We start from the raw sequence: 16,639 nt of genomic DNA, 5'->3' as shown, positions 1-16,639 counted from the left end.
CAGAGGCACAGCCAGGCAGCTGTGCATAGTGCACGCTGCCTACACCCACAGACATCGCCACTGCAGCTCCCATTGGTCATGGCTCCTGACCAATGGGAGCTGTAGGGACAGTGCTAGGGGCAGGGGCAGTGCACGGTGCATCCCTGGCTGTCCCTCCACCTTGGGGCCAGACATGCTAGACGCTGGGGAATTGCACAGAGCCATGGAAGGCAGGAAGCCTGCCTTAGCCCCATTTCACCACCAATTAGGGAGGTTAGATAGCGTGTAATTGGAAGAGTCGTGTAACCACATGAAACGTTGGCGGTTACACAACTATTAGATAGTCCCTAGGAGCAGGGCCGGCAGCCAGTGCACTCCTCCCCCACTCCCGGGGAGCCCCCTGCCATCCCTGCGCTGCTGCTTCTCTATCAGGTGGTAGACAGGAACAGTCCGCGAGGGCAGCCAGTTTAAAAACCAGCTCCCCAGGGAGACAGGCTCTGCCTGCTGCCCCGCGCTGCTGCCTCTGGTACAGAATCCGAGCCACTGCGGACAGAGGCTGCTTTGCGGCAGCCTCCCCCACCCTCCCTCCGTGGTGCTGCCTCTGATACCTAGTCAGCAAGGGGGGGGGGAAATGCGAGTAGGTGACAAGATACACTGATTAGCCTAGGCTTATGGGTTAATTGTGTAGTGGACTACATGTTGACATCCCTACCGCCAACCAGACTTTTAACAGCCCAGTCAACAGTGCTGACCGGTGCCACCCATTTTTCTTTTTGGCTCGGTGTTCTGGACAAACACTGGACACCTGGCAACACTAATGCCTATTCCCTAAACCCTGACACTATCGCATTACACTCCCCGCTCTCTGCCTCCTTCCACCGTTAGGCAGGGTCTAGGAAGCAACTGATGGACAACTGGACAATGCTCAACTGAGTCTGATTTTGCTCAGATACCCAGAAACACCTGGGTCACATCAATCACACACACCAGCCATCACCACTGCCTGAGCATAAGACCTTTAATGCAACAGCACAGAGCCCCCACCACCTGAACTAAAGGGCTACGTTTACACTGGCCCATTCTCACGCAAAAACTCTTTTGCGGAAGAGTTCTTCTGCAAAAACTCTTCCAGAAGAGAGCGTCTACACTGGCATGTGTTTTTGCGCAAGAGCATCTATGCCAGTGTAGACGCTCTCTTGTGCAAGAAAGCTCCGATGGCCATTTTAACCATAGGGCTTTCTTGCGCAAGAAATTCATGTTGCCTGTCTACACTGGCCTTTTCTGGAAGAGCTCTTGAGCAAAAGGGCTTATTCCTGAGGAGGAGCATCAGAGTTCTGGCGCAAGAAGCCCTGATTTTATACATTAGAATGTCAGTTCACTTGTGCAAGAACATGTCGCCAGTGTAGACAGGCAGCAAGTTTTTGCGCAAGAGCGGCTGCTTTTGCGCGAGATCACGCCAGTGTAGACACAGCCAAAGAGTAATTCCATGAGCTAGCTGTAATGGGCCATTATCTTCTATATGAACTACCCGCTAGATGGGGAGGTGTGACAGGCACTTGCCCTGCACTGGCCCTTTAAGGGCAAAAACCCAGCCCTGAGTGAGGGCTGAGAGCGAAGCCCCAGCTGTGGCATCTGTAGCTAATGAGGGCCCAGTTGGGGGCTATATAAAGAAGTGCTCCTAGTGGGAAAGGAGAGTTCACTGCTGCTCTGAATAGAGAGCAGGGAGGGCCTGGATGCTAGGGAAGTCGAGCAGGGAAAACTGCGGCCAGGCAAGCTCCCAGGCTACAGGGCCTGAATCCACTCGGGCTGCAGAGACACAGCCATAGTAGGAAAAAACAGCAGGTTCACACCCCCTAGGGTTGCCAGGTATCGGGGTTCTAAGGCCCCTGTCCTGTTTTTAAAAAAAAAAAAAAAAACAGAAAATACTAAACATGTACTATATTCGGTATTTTCTGTTTCTCTCAGACGGAAGGCCGGCGGGGACAATCTTCCCCTGCCGTGTCTGGTGTGAGGAAGTGAGGCGTGCGATGATTGTTAAAGGTGCAGCGCCCCCCCCCCCCTTTTTTTTCCCCGCTCAATAACATTTGTCTCCTTGTTTGTTTGATTTTTCTCAACAAGTTTGGTCTCCCGGGGTGGTGGTTGTTTTGGTTTTTTGGCATGTTTGGAGAAAGCATCTGGCAAGCCTAACACCCCCTTGCCAATGACGAGCGACCGTTACAGACTGCAGTTTGCCCGAGGCAGGGGCTAGATGAAGACTGGCAGTGAGTCACTGAGGCAAGGTGGGTACAGAGGAACTGAGTGCTCCCTGGGAGGAGAACTGGTGCCCGTTGGGAGAGCAGGACCCTGGAGTGCAAAGCTGGATAAACACCTACCCCCGGAAGGGGGCTCAGAGTCACTGGAGTGGGCACTGCCAGACGGCAGTGTCCTGAAGAGGCTGCTGTGGTCCAAGAATGACACGAGTCTGGACTAGAGAGGGGAGCGAGAACACGGGGAGACACCAACTAGACTTGAGGGAGGTGTCCAGTGACTCGAAGAGCTAATTCCCAGGGCTACCAGCTGGAGGCGCCATAGCGGTGAGTCTGCCCCTTGACAGGAGGCTACATGATTACTCCCATTCTAGTAACATGGGCCCCGATTCTCCAATGGGAGTTAGGCACCTAAATAACTTAAAGGATTGGGATCATCATACCTATTTTCACAACTGGGCGATCCTAAAGAAAAATATTGCAGGGGAGTTCTTGGTTTATTGTGCAAAATGGTCCTCTTAACCTGGTGGGTGTGTTTCATTCTGTCTGCTTTCGCCTGGCCAGCAAGATTCAGCCAGTCACTTGCTCGAGAATCGTAAACACAGAATCTTTATCTATGTTTGCAGTTCCTCTTCTTTCCAACTTGCACGGGGTAAATAATTGCTTCCCCTCCAACACCAGGAAACTACAGTCCCTCTGGATCCAGGAGGGTCTTTCACTGACCTGACAGCTGCCCTCTCGCTCCATGAGCATGTCAGGGCACAGAGGCATCCTGTGGACAGCCTGGCAATCACAAGACTGGCAAGCAGCTGCACTAGAAGTGGCGCAGCAGGCAATTCAGGATATCCGTCCATTGAATTGCTTCAGGGAGTCACGGGAAAGCTCCATTCAAAAAAAGTCAAAGAAACCTGCAGAGCCCCAGGAGATCATACAAACCACACGGCTCATCCTCAGTAGGGGACTTTATATCAGGGCCACTACAGCACAAACCCCATAGGGGTTAACTGAACTTGTACCCCAGCTTTTCAAGGCATAAACACCCAGGTCTGCACTAAGCCCCCACCCTGCAAGAGTCTGCGCTGTGGCATGCCTTGGCAGACTGTCACCCCGACGCTCAGTGGATCCCTACAACTGCGGGCTATGCAAACTGGATCTGGGTTCTTTCTGTCACACGGATCTTTGCCAGGTGTCAGGGCTCTGCGACTCTCCTGCAGCCCTACTGTCGAAAGGGCTGTGTAGTGGGCCAGCTGCCCCAGAATGGCAAGGAGGGAGGGGTTACCTGCACATACCCCTCCAATCAGGGAGAGGCTTCTAGGGAGCCAATCAAAGGGCAGCTTGCTGGGGCAGCTCTGATATAAGGAGCTGCTCAGCAGAGCAGAGGGCAGTTGGTGTCTGACCAGGAAAGGTGCAGGACTGGTTCCCTGGCAGTAGGGCTGGAGGGAAGCTCCAGTCTGACACCTGCCAGGCTCTAGGCCTTGGTACAAGGAAGGTGTCAGGGTCATGGGGAAGTGGCCTAGGGAATGCTATGGGCAGTTAAGAGAGGAGAGAAGAAGGGCAGGACAAGGCTGTGCCAGAGAGTCTGTGGGCAGGACCCAGAGCAGTGGGGAGGGCCTGGGTCCCACCTTTCCCCTGTGCACTGCACCTTGACACACTCAAGCAAGGCCTTTAGCAACTGCAGCTTGCCCTGAGGCAAGGGACTAGACTTAGGGGCTGCAGTTGGCTGCTCAGGCAAGTGTCAGGGCTGAGGACTGTTGCTAGCCCTGGAAGGAGGGAGAATGGAGGGGTAGGCACTGCCGGGGGGCAGTGTCAAAAAGAGGACACTGCGGTCCAGGGAGCAACACGGGTTCAGGAGCAGACAGTGGAGAGAGCCGAGCGGTGACCAGCAAGACACTGACCCAAAGGCGGCACACTCACACAGAGCTAATTCCCAGTGTGGCCAGCAGGAGGCGCTGAGGCAGTGAGTCAACCCTGCTACTCACTAACACTTTGCACACCATTCTGCTGAGGAGGCCCAAGGAGGACAAGAATTCAGGGGGGGATCCAGGATTTCAGGGGCAGGATTTCACCCCAGTTCACTCTCCCAGCAGTGCTGGCTCAGCAGGGCGGACAGGAGGGAAGAAAATCACAATACAAACAAGTTGTGTGTGTGTCAGTAATGCCAGCAGATTATAATGGAGCAAACTGGGATCCTGTTCACACACAGCTTTGCTGAGGGTCTGTCTGCTTTGCCCTTCTCTCAGGTGTGACAGCACTCACAGATTTCTAAGCCCAGACAGGGAGGGGGGTGGGAAGGGATAGCTCAGTGGTTTGAGCATTGGCCTGCTAAACCCAGGGTTGTGAGATCAATCCTTGCAGAGGCCATTTAGAGATTTGGGGCAAAAACTTGTCAGGGATGGTACTTGGTCCTGCTGTGAAGGCAGGGGACTGGACTCAATGACTTTTCAAGGTCCCTTCCAGTTCTAGGAGATAGGCAATCTCCATTAATTAATTTATTTTAAGTGATCATTACATCATCTGGTCTGACGCCCTGTACATATCCCAGGCTGCAGAATTCTCTCCACTTACTTCTGCACTGAACCCAATAAGTTGTGTATGACTAACACAGACCTCCCCGAAAAACAGTCCCCCTCAACCTAAAGGCATCACCTGATGGTAAACCCACCATTTCCCTGGGTCGTTTGTTCTAGTGGTTAATTGTCCTCACTGTTAAAAAAAAGTGCTGTATTCTTGCCATTAATTTATCTGGCTTCAGCTTCAATGTAGCCATCGGTTCTTGTTCTGCCTACATTAAAGAGCTCATTACTAGCTGGTATTTGCTCCCTAAGAAGGTGCTTGTACACTAATCAACCCATCGCTCCATCTTCTTTTCAAGACTCATATGTCCCTCGCTGAGAGGCACTGTTTCCAGGCCTGGCCCCATTCTCATAGCTCTCCATAGCCCCTTTCCAAATTTCCCCACATCCTTTTCACCAGAACTGCAGAGTATTCCAGTATCGGTCTCACCAGCATTCTAGACACTGGCGTCAAGGCCACAGCTTCCTACCCTGGCTTGTGGGGTTTCCTGACCTGACTCTTGAACCCCTTCCACTAAGTCCCTCATGTGACCCATAACTAGCTCCCTGCAGGGACACTGGCCCCAGAATGTCTCTCAGATACCAAATTTTCCACCTACAAAAAAGGAGGACTTGCCTTTTATTTCCAGGCCCAGGTCAAGCCTTTAATCCTGTTAAAGGCCCAACTTGCCCTTCCGCCGCCTCTTCTCATGTCTCCCCTCCCAGCACTTTCAGTGGCATCACTACAGAGAACACTGTGTCCCCCTTCACCACTGTTCTGCAAGAGACATGCAAGGGGGAAGGGGCACAGGGAGACCTTAAAGCCATCCCTGGCTGCTTCATGGTATCCTTAAAGCAGCCCTGGGTGTTATCTTCCACCTATTTCTCCTGGCTGCACCCACTCTGCCTTAGGGTACGTCTAGACTACATGCCTCTGTCATCAGAGGCATGTAGATTAGGCTACCAGGCATAGGAAAATGAAGCGGCGATTTAAATAATCGCCACTTCATTTAAATTTACATGGCTGCCGCGCTGAGCCGATCAGCTGTTTGTCGGCTCAGCGCGGTAGTCTGGACGCGCGGGTGTCGACATCAAAGGCATTTGTCGACCACCCAGGTATGCCTCATCCCAGGATGCCTCATCTGGCGACAGAGGCATGTAGTCTAGATGTACCCAAAGATGTGCAGTGCCTGTCTGAGCACAGCAGTGTATTTGGGGCAAGAGACAGCAGCAGAATCACAAAGCAGATTTGCTGCAAATGGCTCTCTTTGCCGGCATGTTTTGACCCAGGGCACAGTACACAAGCATTCAGGCAACAAGGGCCAAGAGGCGTGAAATTAAAAGCAATGATTGCCAGAAAAGAACTATAGGCTGAACCTCTCTAGTCTGGCAGCCTTGGAGTCTGATCGGTGCCAAACCAGAGGATTTGCCAGATCACAGGAAGACAATATAATCTAGCAGCATTACCAACAGCAGCTTTGACTGCTTACTGGGCTCTTATAAGACATTTAGGAGTCAATTAGAGCTAAATAACAGCACAGAACACTGAGAGCCAGGAGAGGTGGCTATATACAAACTTGATAGGACCGTGGGACAAGTAGACATCCAGCTAACTAAAATCATGCCGGACCACAGATGTTGCTGGATCAGAGAGTGCTGGACTAGAGAGGTTCAACCTGTATCATTGGTTAGGGAATTGGAGACAGAAGATGAGAGTCTATTGGCTGGAGAAGAGACCTGGGCACCAAGAATCCTTACACTCGCAGCTGGGTCTGGCACTGAACTCCATCTATGGCCTCGAATAAATCTCTGTTTTCCCATCTGTAAAATGGGGATAATAAAACTCCTCCTGCGACCCTCACATTCGGTGTATGATTTCATTAGTCCAAGGGCCTGATACTGTATGCTGAGGTCAGCAGCAGGCCTGGGAGGGGGGGGTCCCAGGGAACAATGGACTGGTCTCAAAGGGTGAAGGCTATGGCCCAGCTCCACAAAGGTATTTAGGCTCCAAGAAAAATAGGAGCCTAAATAACTTGTAGACTTTGGCCCGAATTCACTCCTTGTGGCTCCTTATAAGGATACCCATAACTGGCCCACTTTAAAATTCATTCTAAGCAGCTGGGATAGGAACAGTCTCCTAATATCCAGCACAAACCGACAGAACGGGGCTTTTGTCTTGATCACTTGATAACATAACGAAAAAAGGGGATTTCATTGGTGGGCAGGATGCCTGGACCTTGGAAATACTAGGTGTGTTTAGTTCCCACTGACTTCACAGAGTAATTCATGGGTGCTCAGCACCTAGCAGGATCCAGCCAGTAATAACTAGGTATGGATACTGTTAAATATGCCATCGCCAGCAAAGAGGGAAGGAATCTTTTTCTATTCAAGCTCAACATGGAAATTCCAACCCCAAACAAACCTCCCCAATCGGAAATCTCCAGACACTACTTAGAGATAAGATCCATTGTCTCAGAGGATTGTAGCAGCCTGGGTTTCCCCCACCTTGTATGTCCTTTAGAATAAACAACCCCTAGGAATCAGATCAATGTAGATATAATTTGGAATTAGTCCCAACAATGGAGAGTGGCAATAATTTAATACCAGTGAACACAGGGGTAGTGGATAACGTGGTTGGAAGAGGGGAGCAAGGGATGGACAGCTCCCTCTGATTCAGTGCAAGGTAAACTTGTCCCTAAACCAAAACCAAAACTCAAAACGACTGCACAGAGCTGCTGAGCTACTGGTAAAACTCTGAGGAAGGGCCAAGGAAGGGTCAGGGCTGTTTTGGTCCAGACTCATTATAGGTCCGGGGGCCAGGTGCAAATCTGGTTCTTTATTCAGAGCCAAACTTTACTCTAGTGGTTGGATCAGGGGCGGGGGGGAGGGGAGGGGTTTGGTTTGGCTCATTACTGCAGCGTGGGTTACAGAAAAAGTCCAGATCAGGCTCTGGACCAGGGATGCTAAAATGTGTTTATTTAGGGAAATGGGTAACTGCTGAAAATTTCAGTGGTAACACACTCCCCAAGAGCCATGCAGGGAGCCAGCTTTTAAGCCAGTTTTCTTCACATACCAGCTCCTGCGGAGCCACCTCTCCCCTGCCACTGCCTCTGATACAGAGGCAGCAGGGGCTGGGGGGCTGCATGTAACCGTGAAGATTAACAGATGAGTCCAGGATTTTAACTGTGTACACATTTACACTTTCACATCCCTAGTTTGGATTTGCCCAAAGACAAGGGTTTTTTGGATCTAGGGTAGTGATTTGAACCCAACTCTAGTAAAAATTAATATCCAGCAAGAATCCTCTGTAGTCACCCATCCATCGGCCCTTTTATGCGCACACACACTTTATTCAACGAGACACTAACCAACGCAGCAATCAACTCCCCCAGTCTCTTTCAAAAACCATACTGCTCCAATTAGTGCAGATACCAGCCCTCTTCCATTCCATCCACTGCCAAAGAAACAGAACAAACCATGGCACTTGCCAAGATCAAACAAAACTGAAAACATCTGACAAGTCTTATGAATCCTTGGCTCTTCCCCGTCAGGTGACTCAGAGAGACTGTCAGCTCCTCACTCTATCAAGAAACAACTCAATCCGTAGCACTGACCTTTTAAGTTACAGACAACTATCTGCTTGGCTGCTGCTAACTTTTCAACCTGGGACTGGGAAATTTACCAGCATCCATAACTCGCCATTAGAACATCCATAAATCATCATAAATAAACCACCATAAATCTCCACTTCTCCCCCAACCTCTTTTCAGTGTGACGATAATCTACCCCCTCACCCACCACTTCTCAGTTATGACCATCTCTATAGGGCTAGATTCACTCCGATTTCCACCAGCTACAGAGCCAGCCCAACGTGAGGAGCTGTTCAACCACAGACAGCATGGGGGAAATGAATTGCCCACTACACAGCTAGACACAGGATGTGGGATTTGCAGCCGGCCCATTGTTTCAGACAAAGATAGTTATCACAGGGCAAGATTGTGTTGCCCTTCCACGGGGCTATTACTGGCCCCAGTCAAAGGATCACAGCCTCTGCATACAGGTACCATAGAAAGGCAGTCTCTGCCCCCACAGGGCTTACAATCTAAGCATATGATGGGATAAATCAGCAATGAAAGCCAAACAAATGAGGGATTTAGCATGAGGGAAGAAGATACAAACTGAAGCATTACATCAGTAGCAGTTGCTCCCACACTGATGAGTAAAGAACTCATAAATCACTAAGGCATGGTCAGGCTCTCACAATTCTAGTAGCACATTGCACAAATAAAATCCCAGAGCCTTTGCAAGAAAACCGAAAGAAAAGTTCAAAAAGACACATGACTAGGTGCAAATACAATGGAGCACGAGAACAGTTGTTACCAATTTAGTAGATAGCTTATGCTCTGCTGAACATGGCATTCAACGTTCGTAAACAAACCAAGCAAAAGAACAACCCACCCCACCCCCCGCTGTCCTTCCCTCATCAACATCAACAACAACAAAAAGGAAGAGATTTTACTAGGTAAAAAGCAACTGGAGTTAGATCATGGCACCAGCCACAATGATGGTTTTCTTTTGAAAGGAGTGAAAGAAGAAACAAAACTCATCTATGCAACTTTAGGGGGACTTCAGAACAAGTCAATTGCAAATCTCACTCACAAAATTCTGCCTGAATACTATTGAACTGTTTCAAAGCACTGTTCAGAAGACACTACTGTTGAGATTTCTCAACCCCCCCGGCTCCCATCAGAAAGCACTTCAAGCTAGATTGAGGGTCTTCTACAAATTCTCCTGTGCCAGGTAAAAAATACTCTCTCAATTCAATGCAATTTTAAAAAATCCTCTAGCACACCAGACATTCTAATCTACTCGATATTTAAATAAAAAAGATCAGCGCAACAAGTGGATATTCCACAGAACATTCCACTGACAGATTTCAGTCAGGAAGGTAACCAACAGACCAGAACATAGGGGATGTGGTCTTCAGCTAGAAATCAATTTCATTGAACACCAATTTATAATCTACACAAGGCCCGGATTTTATTTGCACTAAAGCCAAAGACAAAATCCTCATTAATTTATTATGGGAACAGGATGCTGCCCTAATATGCAATCAATGTGTCTTGTTCTGGTTTAGTTTCCCCGATTTTAATACTTTTTTTTTTTAAGTCTGGTTTATTTCTGAAGCCCTTAGCAACGTCACAAACGATGGACAAGCCTGAATAACATTAGTGACAGAAAGCATCTCTGCTGTAGGGAAAAAATAGCTGCATTTATTCCCGTTAAGGAGATTTGCACATGTAGGAATTTCAAGATATATTGACAGTGCAGGAATTTCCAGACTTATATTGAAAATGACTGAAGCATTCTTGGGCTACAGTACAATGGGCAGAATATCAGGAATAATAATGAAAGGCAACTGTTGTTCAAAATTCACAGCAAAAGAAACAAAAACAAAAAACCAACTACCACAGCTATAGCCAAAACAGTTTAGAGAGACCTTATGTAGCATCCCAAAGTCTAGAGACAAAACAGCAGGTCTGAATTTGAAAGCAAAAAAACAATCATCCACTGCAATGGGTCCAACACCGGTGTCTTTTACCCAGTAATACTGAGCCTGAATTCAGACACTAACAGCAATGGGAGTTTGCCCTGTGTAAAAGCCTGGATGAATTAACGTTTCTGTCACCGTTCATTAAGGCTTGGATTCTAATCTCATTTCTTTGGAGTAACTTCACTGAAGTCAATGGAGCTACTCCAAATTTACAGCAGTGTGAATGGAAGGAGAAATTCGACATTCCAGCACCAAATCTGAAGTCCGCTGAAGACAAAAAAGATCCATTGTCTTCACTGTGTTTTGGATCAGGTCCTAAACTAAAGCATCTTAAAAAACTTGGGGCACTTACCACTTGAGGCTTGTTCTTGGTGCTGCTAGGGCTGTGTTCCTCCTGCTGCTTTGAACATCTCAGTAGCTTGGGCTCTGAAGTAGTCGGTGTCGCAGGGGAAGACCTGGGCATATCCACAGTACCACCAGAAGATGAGTCCACGGAGTTAAGAGTCAACATGTATTGCTTGGTGACATCCTCCAAGGATGGAGCTTGGCCTACAGGGTAGGATTTGATGGGGAGAGGTGAAGATTCTGGCACAGTTACATGGATGTTTTGATTGAGCTCTGGGGCTGAGATGGGGATGAAGGCTGCAGGCTCGCTGGTATGCCGGACATGCTTGGATGCAGGCCTTAACCGACTTAAGGTAGCAGCAGGAGTCGTGGCAAAGGAGGCAGCCTCATGATTCTCCTGGTGAGTCACCCGGTTGGTGCGTTTCTTGGAACTGCGCCTGATGATCCGGCGGGACAGGACTTCTGCCAGCTTGGGGTCAAAGCTATAGTTTGGTGCGGACTCTCCTGCATTGTTGCCTTCTGGCTGTGCAGGTAGGACATGCTGAGATGGAGAGCCCAGCTTCCCAACCTCCTGGCCTGATTCCTCCAGCTCCCCCACCTCGTCCCTTTGCTCGGAGAGGATGGGTTCGCTGCTGGAAGGTGGGATGGTCTGGTCCATCTCACTGATGGGCTCTCCAGGGCCCTCAAAGCCGGCGCTGGCCAACTCGCTGCGACGGCTGGGGTCACTAAACGATTTCTTCTTGATTGTCTTTCCATTTCCCCTCTCATCAATCACCTTGTCCATGGCGCCGGGCTGGCTAACGATGTTCTGGATCACGGTGTTGTAATCCTTGATGCCATCGCTACAGACAGACAGGTCGCTGGCAGCACTCCCGGTGCACTCAGACAGAGCCATGGCCAACGGCTCCGGGGCGCCAGCCTTGGAATTCAGAGACCCTAAGAGATTACTGTCCACCAAGAAGCTCTCAGTCTCTTCCGTGATGGAGCACCTCCTCTGGGGCATGGGGTCACTCAGGGATCTGTAGGCTTCGCCACTGGATTCCCCATTGCTGGAATCAGATCCATTGTTGCCAACGGAGGGAAACTTCCTTCGGCGCCGTGGAGTGGTTGGAGTCAGAGGTGCCTCTAGAGTCCCTGGGGCCATGGCTTTACCAGGAAGGGTATCATTGACAACAGAGCCCTCATGGTTCATTCTAGCTGAGAGCCCAGACAGGGGAAGCTCTTTGCTGTTCACTCGATCGGTGTCCCTCTCCCCTTGGCCGGCGTTGGTTGGTGTCCATGCCGTGACAGCCTGACAGAGATCCCTGTAGGCTGCGCTGGTGAGTCCCATGTCGGGCTCTGTCACAATGCCTTCATCCGTCATGCTAGACTCATGACCCGAGAGCTCCTCCATGGACTTCCCACCAGAGAGGTTTTCTTCGGACTCTACTTTCCTAAGACACTGCTCTTGCTCTCTGCTCCCCAGAAGGGCCGGGTTGGCTTCCTTCTGGCTGTCTGTAAACTCCGCCACACCCTTTGCACTTGCGCTGTCCTTCTCCAATGCAAAGCCGTAGTCGTGCTGGGAGCCGATCCGACTTATCTTCTCAAAGACTTGCCGTGCTTCCTGAATATACTGATCCTGGATGATGACCGGGAGCCCATCAACATCCGCTGTCTGGCCAGTGTCCCCGTCGGACACCACGCTGTCATGGTTGCTGTTACTGGCCAGGAGAAGCTCTGAAGAGCTCTGCTTCATGGAGCTCTGGAGGAAGAGCCTGCGTGGCGCTGGTTTGTCAGAATAGGTGAATGACTTGGCCCGGCGTAAGGTCGCAGTGAGGTCTTTGAGAGTTGGGCGGTTGCCTAGCGCCCAACGGTTGGGGATTTGTGCCTCACTTCGGCCTCTGCCTCCCACTTGGGGTTCAACTGGGCTCCGGTAACTCTCACTCCTGCCACTGCTAACAGCCCCTTCTTCTTGGTCACTGACCCCGCCACCTTTCTTCCTCACCTTCAGCTCGGAGAGATCGGATTTCAGGAAGCTGAGGAGAGACAGGGTCTCAGTGGCTATGTCAGGGTTGGACATGGATTTCCTGTGCTTGGCTCGCTCGACCTCAACTCCACAGTGGAGCAGAGTCTCACTGGACAGGTCCTGTTTCACTTTGCCAATGCCCGTGGGCAGCTTTGGACGCACCCGGACCTGCTGCTGCAATCTGGCCAGGTTGTCGCTGTGGCCAAAGCTGGGGGATCTGTACATGCCAAGGCCACCCTGGATGCTCCGGCTTTGGCTGGGCCAGTAGGGCCCAAAGTGGTCCTCTTCCTTCAGGGTCTCGGTGCTCGAGTACCGGCTGCTGCTTCTCGACCCACAAGGGCTCTGTCTGAAAGGCGGGATGCTCACTTTGGAAACCCGGGAGACCAGGGGTACGGCCGGGGCTGTGCCCAGCGGGAAGTAATTGGCGGCTGCGCCTTCTGAGAGGCCCCTCATGTACTGCCGGTGCCCTTCATTGCTGCCCACAGCCTTAGTTTCCCCCGGCAGGGCAGCACAGGAATGCCCACTGTTGCCCTCTGCTGCTCCCATCCTCTTGGCCGCCAAGGGCAGCTTGATGGCATCATTTGCAGGAGGCAGCAGGTGTGCCAGGCCCTCGTGAGTCCTCGGTGGCCGCCCCGGCCCAGCCTCCATGCCCTCTAGCCCCTCACTGTCCGACTCATTGTCCCAAAAGCTCAGGTCTTTCTTCTTCTTCCGGACCGAGCGTTTCCTGGGTGTCACCAGCTGGCTCCCCTCCTCCTCGCTCCCCGAGGACCTCTCCAGGGACCCGGGCCTGCCCCCGGAGGGGCCATGTTTGCTGCTGGCGCTGCCAAGGAACGGGAAGCTGTGAGCGGGCAGCAATTCCTGGCGGCTGGAGCTCTCTTCTTGGAGGAGGCAGCAGGCAGAGGAGGAGGAGGAGGCGGGCGGGGGGGCAGCCTGTGGTTTGGAAGAACTATGCCAGGAATGCAAAGTATCCCAAGGCGGCGGCGGCTGCTGCCTCCTGGCCTCCGCGCCGGCCGGAGCGCAGGGGAGCGGGTGCGCTCGCAGCAGGCCGGGGTAGGGAATGCAGCTGCGGGGCGGCGGCGGCGGGGGCTGCTTGGGGCCCGCACGGGGCCGCTCCTCCTCCCTCCCGGCGCCGGCGGGAGCGGGAGGGCCGGTGGCCAGCGGGGGGCTGTCCATGCCCGGCCGGGGGGGCCCCGCGGCGGCGGAGCGGGCCCCATTCTCCTCCTCCGGGGCCCGGCCGGGGGGCTGCCGCCGAAAGGTCTCCCCGAAGAGTTTGCGCATCTCGGTGACGCTGGGCCAGAGCCCCCCCGGCTCCAGCCCGGCCTCCCCCGCTTTGGGGGGCTCGCTCAGCCCCTGGCTGCGCTGCGGCCCCCCGCCCTCCTCATGGGGCGGCGGCCGAGCCTCCCGCTTCCCCGGCGGGGGCGGGCAGCAGGTGTCCCGGTCCTCGTCCGGCTCCTCCTCGCTGTGGGAGCCGCGCGGGGCCCCGGCGGCGGCGGCGTCGAAGCGCTGGGAGAGCTGGCGGACGGAGGGGGACAGGCTGCGCAGGGCTCTGCCCCGGAGCTCCGGGGAGGGGCCGTCGGCGGCGGCGGGGAGCTTGGAAACTTTCCTGGCCAGGCCGCTGCTGGAGGCGGCTCTGCCCGGCGAGTCCTGCCGCTGCTGCGCCCTTGCGCCGGGGGGCTGGCACTGGCACGGCTGCTGCCGGGGCCGGCCGCGGGCTCCGTCCCCCTCCGCGGCGGCCCAGAGCCAGCGCTCCAGCCGCTGGAAGGAGACGCTCCGGCAGAGGGGCGCTCTCCCCTCGGCCTCCCCCTCCGCCATTGTTTATACACAGCGCGCTCAGCCCACCCGCCCCCTTCTCTCCGGCTCCCCCTGCCCCTCCTCCAGCCCCCAGCCCTCCGGCGAGCGGGCAGTCCCGGCACGCCGCCCTCCGCCAGCCGCGGCAAAGTTGGAGGCAACTTCCACTTCCCACGGCAGAGCGGGCTGGGGAGGGGGCTTGCGGCTGGATCTCTTGGCTCCGGTGCCGATGCGCGATGCCTGGGGAGCCCTGGCGTGGGGAGGCCGAGCAGGCTGCAAACTTCAGTGGCGCTTTCCCCGCCGCCGCGGCCGATCCATCTCGGGGAAAGGAAGTGGCCCCCTTCCCGATCCAACTTCATCCCCGGCCACCAGCCGCCACACCGACATCTCCCCCCGGCGCGCAATCCGCAGGCATGGCTTGGTCAGATGCCAAGGCGGCCCACTCGCCTTGCAACGCGGAGACAAGCCCGCGTCCCTTCTTTTGTCATTCTTATTTTTTGGCTTAATTTCTTCCTCCTTTTTTTTCCCTGTTGCAGTCAAATAAACTTTCCCAGAGAGGCGTGGTTTCTTGAAATGAGGGGGTGGTCTCTGAAGGAAAGTCTGGGAACATGGCTTGGGGAATTTTACCAGGAGAGAAAAAGAGAAGAGGGAGAGGAAATGCGGTAATGATGAGTATGTATGAGCCCCCTGTATGCCCTTTATTTTGTAATGTATTTGTACACTAATTTTTTTGGGATCAGCTTTGGATAGATAGATAGATCTTACTTTTCTTCCCTCTGGGCTTTTCAGGAAGACAGGGTAAGAATTTAAATATTGTAAGGTCTTTTGCTTGTTTTTAAGGGTGGATTTCCCCTAAACATAAAAACAATCAAAAGGCACAGCTGTTTTAGGTTCCTCTCTTCTGATGATTTCAGTGCTAGGAGAGGCAGAGGAGAAAGCAGGGACTTTTCACATTCTGAAATACTGCTGAAATTTTTCTGCCAAATTTTCAAGTGCAGGAAAGAATCAAGGGACAAAACATTGACAGTTTCATGATTTCCCCCCTCCCCACATTTTTAATCTACAATGAACTCTGCCTATGTCTTTTTAAAAGGATTTGTATACATACATAGCTTGAAAGAAAATCAACTAGTCTTTACTATATATTTGTAAACAATCCCCCCCCCCCCACACACACACACATCCGGCCTGTGCTACTGGATAGTATCATAATGCAAATGACAATAACAATAGCACAATATTAGATTGTAAGTTCTTTGGGGCGAGGACTATCTTTTTGTTCTGTTTGTACAGCCCCTGGCACGGTGGGGTCCTGGCTGGTTAATGGTTCCTACAAGACAAATGAATAATAATCTGTCTGGCTGAGACACACACAAATCATGGCCAAAATTTTGAAAAACGGTGTCTTAAGGTGGGCTCCTAAATTCACAGGTAGGCATCTAACAAGGAAGCCTTCCACAGCACTTGTTGCCTGCAATACTCAGGATTTGGTCTAGGCTCGTTATTCCTTTTTTGGTTGGTTAGTACACAAGTTCCTTCTGGGCTTGGTCTTCCGCTTGCTGTGCACAGGACATTGGTAGCTGAATGCTGAAATGCTGTGAGCCGAGGCTTGGCAGGGGTAGAATCAATGAGCTGGCGGAGACAGAGGAAGGCTCACCCAGGTGGGGAGGGATATGAAGGAAGAGGGGCCTGCATACATGACACAAGGACCCAGAGGGGGCCACCAGGGTAGATGACTAGAAGTGGGACAGGGATGAAGAAGGAGAAGCCCCTGGTTCCATCCCCTGCTACAGCCTCCTCATTCTGCTGCCATAAAAGGACCATTCTTGTTACTGGAATTCACCATCACTGGCGACTCCTTTATATAAGGGGGGGGGGGGAGGAGGAACGGGAGGAACACTGGCATGGGATTGGCAGTGCAGCTTGTGTGTAGCCCCCCTCCCCCTCAGGTGGGAGGTGCCCAAGGCAGGCCCAGCCACCGCTCTGCTCCAAGGATCCAGTGAACGGTTCCTTTCATGTTCATGGTCTGCGTCACAGAAAGGTGATGGAGCAGGAGTGGGGTCTGGACAGACATCACCCATGCTGCAGCCCTGTGCCTCAGGATGGATCTGGGAGCAGCCGTGCCCCCAGGAGCCCCTGATAGTGCAGCTCCATGGGGTGCCAGGAACCA

At 52.5% G+C, this 16,639-nt stretch overlaps 1 protein-coding gene across 1 annotated transcript in view; it reads right to left on the bottom strand.

The window, feature by feature from the left end:
- The window catches only part of ARHGEF17 (Rho guanine nucleotide exchange factor 17), a 255,902-nt gene extending 240,868 nt beyond the window's left edge, over positions 1-15,034 (bottom strand). Inside the window, exon 1 of the mRNA XM_014577378.3 lies at positions 10,684-15,034. Coding sequence (XP_014432864.3) covers positions 10,684-14,493 — 3,810 coding nt within the window. The 5' untranslated portion in view covers positions 14,494-15,034. The remainder of the gene's footprint in view (positions 1-10,683) is intronic.
- Between the last annotated feature and the right edge of the window lie 1,605 nt (positions 15,035-16,639).

Source organism: Pelodiscus sinensis, chromosome 1, assembly GCF_052426305.1.
Source record: "Pelodiscus sinensis isolate ZL-2025 chromosome 1, ASM5242630v1, whole genome shotgun sequence".
Lineage (NCBI taxonomy): Eukaryota > Metazoa > Chordata > Testudines > Trionychidae > Pelodiscus > Pelodiscus sinensis.
Note: the sequence above shows the minus strand (reverse complement) of the source record. Positions and strands in the feature narration are given on the sequence as shown.